At 42.5% G+C, this 9,333-nt stretch overlaps 1 protein-coding gene across 1 annotated transcript; it reads right to left on the reverse strand.

The window, feature by feature from the left end:
* Positions 1-7,691: 7,691 nt before the first annotated feature.
* Positions 7,692-9,042, reverse strand: LOC145128479 (uncharacterized). The gene has a single exon (XM_079063268.1). The coding sequence runs from the start codon at positions 8,841-8,843 to the stop codon at positions 7,971-7,973; it is 873 nt and encodes a 290-aa protein (XP_078919394.1). The 5' UTR covers positions 8,844-9,042; the 3' UTR covers positions 7,692-7,970.
* Positions 9,043-9,333: the final 291 nt, after the last annotated feature.

Raw genomic sequence — 9,333 nt, forward strand, 5'->3', positions numbered from 1 at the left:
TTTTATTGATGGGGTTTATGTAGCTTTTATAACTAACATGGATTATGTGATTATGTGGATTGTGTGGGGTATGCTCTGGAGAACTCACTAAGCTTGGTGCTTACAGTTTTGTTTATGGTTTCAGGTATCATCGGTTTGGAAAGGAAGGGCCCGCCTTGATCGCAGCGCACACACCCATGTTTTCCGCATCATGTGATTTTGGGATGTAACTCTGATAACTGTTTCAATTAAGCAATGTTTTTGGAATTCTAGGATTTAAAAGATAACTGTGCTTTCACTATTATAGAAACGAAATTTTTACCCCTAATTTTTGGGTCGTTGCATGTTGGTATCAGAGCCTTGGTTTGAGGGATTTGGACATACCTTCGGGTGTGTCTGAACTCAAACTGAGGATCTGTAGAGTTTTCAAAAGAAAAATATTTTCAAGGACAGAGTTTTCTAAGATAAGAAAGGGTGTGGTGCATGCAATCAATCGAGCTCAAGTAAGTTTCCCAGAATACCCATATATGTTATCTGTTATGACTTGATTTATGAATCTAAGAATCGCATGCTAGTTAGGGCTAGGAGAGATGCCTTTATATGTTGTATGAGTTGGTAGACTTGCATGCTAATGCTGATTAGTCAGCGATAGATTGGCCTGATATGTGATGCTTGTAGCCTTGGAGATACTGGATGCCATGCTAGAATGAGAATGATTATTGGTATTGGTAAATGCTAAGTGGATGCTTTGAAAATTATATGCGGTTAGGATCTTATAGCCTTAGAATAAATGATTTGGCCTTATTGCCTATTCCTTGTATGGTTGTGGTCCTAGGGTAGAGTCTATTATTCGACAGTCTATTAGATCTTGTTATGTGTATAATTTGCATACATAAGGCAGCCGACAGTGAGGATGGATGGATGTGGATAGCACGAGTTGTGGTATGTGGGCTGAATGTTCTATGATAGTTCTTTGGATCGGAGTGCTACTGCATGAATGCTGCTTGCTTTGTGATTTTTGGAACTTTTAAATGATGGGAGTCAGCTACTAAGTGAATATGACGATATTTAGGAGGTGGATGGCTGGCATCATGAGGAGTTCTTCAGCAGCTGATGGCAGGGCGAGGTTGGGAACCTAGGAAAGCCTAGGATATGCTCCAGTGAGTTAGTGGGGCGGTCTGGTGAGGTTGGGAACCTAGGGGGATCCTAGGAGTTGCTTCGGTGGGTATCGTGTTGTTTTTTAGAGGATATTTGATGCATCAGTGGAGTAGGTGACTTAGAGGATTCAGGAGGATTGCTGAGGAAAGTATGGATACGAGTGGAAGGTAGTATTGGGCCCGTACTACTAAAAGCACAAGATCCATACTCGAACCGATGAGAGTTTTGGAGAATCTAAAAAGCCTGTGGGAATGAGAATTCATGGTTATGCTTGGACTGTGGGAATAGCTGCTATGAAGAATGAGGATGAGCACGCAAGGGGAAGGACCAGGGTTTGGTCTCGACTCCGGTGGTGAGCCAGTTAGCGGAAGGACTGCCAGGATTTTGGGTTCGCCTTGGATCTCTTGTATTAGGCGGCAAGGATTGATTGTGCGATCTATTGCACTTTTGGGGTTGGAGACTATGTCTTGGGGGTAGTTAGTAGCCCAGTTTAGAGCAGAGGTTGCTCCAGCTATTGTAGTTCAGCCGTTGACGATTGAGCCGGTGAGTGTGTCGAGGTGCGAGACCCTGAATGATATGGATCTCAGAGCCGAGGGTTGAAGATCGATTTGGAGTACCTCGATAAGAGTGGTTCAGGTCATGTGAATTTAGTGGAGGATCTCGGGAAGAGACCCAAGAGTTCGGATCAGCTTTTGAGAGGCCAGCAGGGCCGGATTAAGTGCAACACTTGCAGGAAACTGCACGATGGAGTTTTCGTTCCAAGGGTTTGCGTAAGTGCACCTCTGGGTTTGTTTCCCTGCTCGTGTTTGGGTTATACCTTCAAACATTGTCATATGTCATTTGCATACCGTGAGTTATGGAGAGGTAAGTGAAAGGTCGTTTCCCTCGGTGTTGGGACGTGATGTGAAAGGTCTACGTTCAGGATTGGTGACTCAGCCATTGTACTTGGGTCGGCTTTTGGAAGCGCCAGGGGAAGTGGTCTACTTCGGAGGCTTTGGTCTGGGCATCGGTTATATGGACTTCAAGATATAAGTGTGGCATCATTTCAAGGCGTCTGAGATTATTAGTTTCGCTAGGATTCAGGAAGTGTTCGTCTGATCTTTAGGAGTTGTGTGGTCTTTGGGGTTTGGGCCAGTAATAGAACACTAGCACGAGTAAGCAGCAGGTTGTCAGCAATTGGTTATTAAAGAGTAAGAAGGATTGGGAATCCTTCAAATCTCATGTATTGTGCAGTCATAGTCGAATCTAAGTGGGGGAGAATCGCGCAGGTATTCAGGACAAGAGCAGGTATGAGACCGGGATGAGTTTCTCATCCCCATCGAGCAAAATGGCAGCTCAAGTGGCTGTTTGGTTTGAGGGGTGGGTGAGTTTGGAGTTCAGTAAAACTTCCCAGCATGTGAATCGCGTCTTCTTGGTGCTTGATAGCAGAATTTGTTGAAGCAGGTTGGGATTTCAGTCATGAATTGAGTTCAGTATGGTTGTTCAATCGATTGTGTGCTCGACTCTGTGTGCGTTTCGAATTGATAAATTGGGGTAAGGCATTGGGTTGCGGTTGTGCTAGGGCGGAAGTGTTGTAAGACTACGGGGGAGCCGTAGCATTCACTAATGGTCAGTTAGGTTGAAAGTGTTGTAAGACTACGGGGGAGCCGTAGCATTCACTATTAGTCATTTGGGGTGAAAGCGTTGTAAGACTACCGGGGAGCCGTAACATTCACTAGTAGTCAGATAGTGTGGAAAGTGGTGTAAGACTGTGGGGGAGCCGTAGCGTTCACAAGCAGTCAGGTAGTGTGGGAAGTGAACAAATACTGCAGGGAGCTGTAGCATTCACTAGCAGCCGGATAGTAGGGGAAGTGATGTAAGACTGCGGGGGAGCCGTGGCATTCACTAGCAGCCGGATAGTAAGGGAAGTAGTGTTAGGTTGTGAAAGGATCGTAGCATTCATCGGTCTAAAGTAGATTGTTTATGTGATGGTCACAAGCATAAAAGGGAGATCGTCTCGTGCTTTGGGCACAACGGCCAGGGTTGGCAAGGAATTACTCTATGTTCTAGGATGAGGATCTTTGGGGTCCGCGGGCGAGCCCGGATGATTACGGGAATTCATGATAGAACTAGTAGAGACCGTGGGGTCAAGGGTTGGATCTTGAGTTGCAGGACATACGGGTAACCAGTGCATGACGTAGAAGAGTCTAGGCTGGGTGACCCGGTTGTTGACTCTTGGGAACTTGGTGGTTGGACCAGGTGCGAGATTGGAAGTCCCGAAGATAGTTTGGGCATACCAATCTATCAGATTGGTAAAGGGGTTGGTATTTAGGTAGTTGTGGTGCATTTTGCAAATGCATATTTATGGATCTTGGGGTAGGAACGGAGTATCGATTCGGTTTTGGGTGAGATCCCGAATCGGAGTTCGCACGTGATCAGTGCAGGATTTCGTTCCAGTGAGATGATATTTGGGACATCTATATGTCAAGGGCATCAAATGCAGGATTCCAGGGTAATGAATGGGTTTGGTTCAATGGTAGCTTAAGCCATTGTGATGTGTCTCGGGCTGGTTCTACCTGTAATAGAGCCACGACATGTTGGAATCAGGAAACGGCAGGTTGAAGAAGACCGGGAATGAGGTAAGATTACCGTTATGCAGGTAGCGTTCACTTTTGTATTGGATTCGGTGGCGACGTGTTGTTAGGCTATTATGATCGAATGTATCAGAAGGATTGATGGAACCATGAGTGGCGGCATAGCTAGGGCGGTTATTGCTAGACAAGGTATCCTTCGGAGGTCGCGTGTGGCAAGTGTGAGGTTGCCCGTTGGTTCAGCAACCGGACAGGAACCCGGTATTCCAGATGTGGGCATTTTGCATCTGGTTATGGTAAGTGAATTCATTCAGTTGGTAACACCAAGATAATCAGGAGTGGAGGTGTTTGTCGGTCAATCATTCCTGGAGAAAATTTTGATACTGTTTCAGAATAGGAAGTCTGTCAGAGAGCCAGACTAATGTAAGAATTCGAGTACCGGGAAAGCAGAAGTAGTTCCTCTCAAGAAGGGAAGGAGTTATCTTCCATCAGGTTTGGAGCGAGTCTGGTGTGGATGGGTTTTGTTGCTTTTAAAAGGTCATTGAATGCTCGGGGTGACGGCTACATCTCTCGGGATGTCAAGTGTCGGTATTCGTTAGGTTCAGAACGGGTGGTCGGTTATTGGTGAGAGTTGGATACTCAAGTTTTATCGAGGTTTAAGTACTCTCAAGGCTTAGCCTTAAGGGGTGACACCGGGTTCGGGAAGCAGGGCTGAAGGCCATGTATAGTGATTATGTCAGGATTTGGCCCCGATTGGCGAGGGGTGCATCGTGTAACTGTTGCGGAAGCTGAGACTGATTCATAGTGCATATTATGTCTCAGCCACGTAAGTGGATGGACAATGATTCAGTTGCGGTTCCTTTGGTCGATATTCAGGATAAGGAACACCTGCATCATGTAGAGAAGTTAGCATCAGTTATCGAGCAGAAAGCGAGGACCTGGAAGAACAAGATGGCGAGGTTAGAGGAAGTGACATGTAAGCGGTATCCGGACCCTGTGCATCAGAAGACTTCGAGGACGAAGTCTAGTTCAAGTGGGGGAGATTTGTAACTCTTGGTTCAAGTATGGAATAAATATATTAAGTTTTGAGTTTTGTAGGGAACTCGATGAGTTAGGAGGCTCCAACTCGTCGTGTAGAGATCTCTTCAGTCGCGCATCATTTGAGGTCTACTCGACGAGTTGGAAGGCCCCAACTAAACGAGTTGATGCTGTAAAGGAAAACCCTAATTTTCAGGATTTGTACCCTATTTAAAGGCCTTAAGCCTCACTTGTAGCCTCCCTTATCACCCCTTTGTCCAGAGAAACCCTATATCGTGTCTCATCTCCAATTTTGAGTGTGTAAGGGCTTAAGGAGTGTTTTTTTTTGTGTTTATGTGAAGAAACTTGAAGTGGTCGGTGCATGGCTGAAGGGAGAGGCTGTAGATCCGGTGTCTAAGCTGCTGTGGCAACCATTTTAAGGTATAAAGTCGAAACCTTGACCTTCCATTGCTTAGATCTTATTCTATGAAAACTTATGGCCATTATTAGCCTAGTTTGGGACCATTCTTGGTTTTGAGCATGATATGAAGATATGACTTTAGATCTGGACATCTCAGGGCCTTTGGGGACTTAAAGTTGCCAACTTTATCAAGTATTGGCCCTCCTTCATGCTCTAAGTCCCTTGATAAGCTTTGATTAAGTGTTTTTAGCCTTTAATGCTTTGCATGAATGTAAAGTTAGCAACTTTACATGGTATCTTAACCCTAAGGGGTTGGATCTGTAGTTTGGGGCTTTAGATTCGACTAGGAAGGGGATGAATATGTTGAGACAGGGGAAACTCGACGAGTTGCCCTGGCAACTCGACGAGTTAGGTCAGGTTTTCCCGCTTTCTGGATACTGAGCAGACTCGGCGAGTTGGCTAGAGTTTTTCCCGGTTTCTGAACACCGAAGGAACTCGACAAGTTGCTAGATGCACTCGACGAGTTGGGTTAACATTAACTGTTGATCTTGACTGTTGACTGTTGACTGTTGACCAGGAGTTGACTAGGGTTGACCATTCAGTATTTTAGGCCTTTTTGGTATTGGGCCTTCTCGGATTAGGTCCATTAATGGAGTTATGGACAGTATAGTATTGGGCTTGGGCCTCAGTTTTGGATCATATTGGGCCAGGGGTAGAATGGTCATTTTACCCCATGTATGGATTAAGGATTATAGTAAGGAACCCAATTGCTAATTGGGTATATTGATTGGTATTGGCAGCTCGTGAAGCCGGGGGGGGGGGGGGGGGGGGGGGGGGCAGCAGCTAAGGATGTCATTCGGGAAGCTTCTGCATTTGAGGTGAGTCTCTTTACCATACCAATGGGTCTAAGGCACCAAGGCCGGCCCATTTTATGATATGTGGTACACTAGCTGATGTAGTGTTATGTGGCATGTTAGTTGGTTATATGCTAGGAGGTATGCTAGTTGTATATGTGGTATACCTGTATGAAAGACCATGGGGGAGCCCATGACACTTGGATGTCAGACCATGTGGAGAGCCCATGGCTTTCCTATTAAAGACCATGGGGGGAGCCCATGGCACTTGGATGTAAGACCATGTGGGGAGCCCATGGCTTTCCTATTAAAGACCATGGGGGAGCCCATGACACTTGGATGTAAGACCATGTGCGGAGCCCATGGCTTTCCTATTAAAGACCATGGGGGAGCCCATGGCACTTAGGTGTAAGACCATATAGGGAACCCATTTCATCCCGGAGTAAGACCCTGGGGGAGCCCACATCATCCCTATATGTTGTATGCATGGCTTATGTGGTTTATGTAGCTATATTGTAGCTAATATGGATTATGTGATTGATGGGGTTTATGTTGCTTTTATAGCTAACATGGATTATGTGATTATGTGGATTGTGTGAGGTATGCTCTGGAGAACTCACTAAGCTTCGTGCTTACAATTTTGTTTATGGTTTCAGGTATCATCAGTTTGGAAAGGAAGAATCCGGCTTGATCGCAGCGCACACACCCGTGTTTTCCGTATCATGTGATTTTGGGATGTAACTCTGATAACTGTTTCAATTAAGCAATGTTTTTGGAATGCTCGGATTTAAAAAATAACTATGTTTTTACTATTATAAAAACGAAATTTTTACCCCTGATTTTTGGTTTGTTACACTCGGAATTGCACTTCATCTCGGAATGATCTTCTTATCTTGGAACATCTACTCATCTTGGACTTATCTCGGACTCAGCTGACTTCGGATCTTGAGTGATTGCTAGAGGTTCACTTTTCATACTTTTCATGATTCAACAATTTGTCATTTAACTTGGAAATTATGTTTAAAATATATCATTATGAGCGAGTGTTGTAGACGAACATGTTTTTTACACATCCGATGACATCTACCGTCATCTTCTCCAATGACTCCTATGACGTTAACATATTTTTTTGTCATTGAACACAAACTTGAAATCATTTTTGCCATTGAACATGGTTTTAAAATCAATTATTGCGTTTAAGAAAAAATCGTTTTTGAATACCCATGTTCAACGTTTTTGTATAATTATCTTCAAGAATTTTTTTTGCAGATAACTTGTTCATCTCCAAAAATATGTTGCGCTCATTTTGTTTTGGAAATCATGTTTAAGAAATCATTTTTACATGTGTGTTCAAGAAATTATTTTTTTTAGATCATGTGTTCTTCTCCGAAAAGATATCAAAATTGAGAGATGTAGAATATGGTCATTGGAAAATTCACGGTAGCCGGAGATTTAATGGAGATGTCTGGATCGTCGGAAACCGATCAAGCCTAAAATACCTAGTAATAATGGTATATTTTGAACAACAAGTTTAATAGTAAAATTATGTAAAATAACTTTTAATGATTAAATGTGTATATGGTGCATGATTTATTACTCTTACAAGTCATTAACCATAATAATAATAATAATAATAATAATAATAATAAACACTAAATTCATGAAAATTATATTGATATGTTCAATTAATCATCCATAAAAACCTATCATTAGATTATATATTAAATAATCCACAAAATAAATACACATTAGATTATATATTAAATAATCCACAAAATAAATACACATGACATGACGATATTAACTTAAATCCGCACCATACACGTGGTATTATTTAATGACCCGTGAAAATTAGTCCTCGGCTTCCAATATAATCATAAACAACGGTCTTGATAACACATTCTGGATCAATAGTTATTCGCTGACGATTACTATTAATGAAAATTGTGAAGATGATCGCCATTTTCATGTTTAAGATATGACCACCGGCCGAAACAAACTCCAGTTTCCTATTCCCTTATTCCCGTTTCCACCGTCTTTGCAACTCCTTAACCTAAACTCAGTCGACTCTTGATCGAACGAGTTTGCTGCTACCCGAGTTGGTCGTTTTGAGTTTGAGTTACGTCCATCTACCCCCCACCACCACCCACCATCTTCCACGTCACCATCACAAGATTCTTCTTCACCACCTTCCTTTTTCTTATTAGCCCTCCCAGTTTCAACATTTTCACAACAGTCCTTCGACAGAGACAGCCTAAGTCTCCCATCCGTACGTTCTGCTTCAAACTTTGTACCACAGTCAGAAACACTCACAGCTTTGATTACCAACCGGCCACCTTCCCTGTGAGGGCTCACTTTCACAGTACCATCTGAGCCACTAATGGAGGTCAACGGCGGCGGAAAGCCTCCACGGTGGCTCCGGCTCGCCACTTTCCGGTATAAATTCCTAGCTTTTGACCGAAACATCTCTCTCTCCTCCCAGTTAAGCTCATCACTGCTTTCACTCACATCACTCCCAGTTTCAGTACCTAAACTCTCCGTACACATTTCTAAGCTCATCGAACTTAATGTCGAAGCAGAAAGCTTCACCATTGGATGAACATAAACTTCCTCATTTTTAAAATTACTATTGGAAGACGGGTTTTCAAGAACATTAAAAAAACTGAACCCATTGTTCTTGCTAACTCTCTCACCATTTTTATCGCCTGTCACAGAATTTGCTTCGGTATTCGGTTTTTGATGCAGTTGGGAAGGTTTTGAAGACGATTTGTGGGTTAAAACCGTTGATTCTGTTAGAGGAGGTTCCAGGCAAGATTGCAAACCTTGACACACTGTGGAGGCCATTTGATCACAATGTTGATCGATCGATCAGAACAGAAAAAAACAGAATAAATTTTGTTTTTTTTTCCAAGAAAATTTTGAAGAAACTTTTGGATGATCGAAAGATAAAAACTTTATGAGGAACTGAAGAAAACCCAAGTTGTTTTGGAGTGGAAAATTAGTAGCGTTTGTGGGTTTTGGAATGGAGAGTAATGGGAAAGTATGAGAAGAGGAGTAAAGGGGTGGAGGGTGTATTTATAGAAGATTAATGCATGTGAGGTCTCTTTTTCCCAAGAGATGCCACTAGAATTTATTCTGTTATTTTTTTTTTCTTAACTACTATATTCGATATTTTTATGTAATTACAGTAATATTCAATTAATTAAAAAAATACAGATTTTGTAATTTGTAGAATGTAAGTGATTTTAACAAAATATCCCAATAATGCGTTTTTTATATTTACGTTTTAATAGATTACCTTATATTAAATGTTATAAAACATTTCATTTTTTCA

The sequence above is a fragment of the Lactuca virosa genome, chromosome 8, assembly GCF_052849685.1.
Source record: "Lactuca virosa cultivar CGN04683 chromosome 8, Lactuca_virosa_CGN04683_v6, whole genome shotgun sequence".
Classification (NCBI taxonomy): domain Eukaryota; kingdom Viridiplantae; phylum Streptophyta; class Magnoliopsida; order Asterales; family Asteraceae; genus Lactuca; species Lactuca virosa.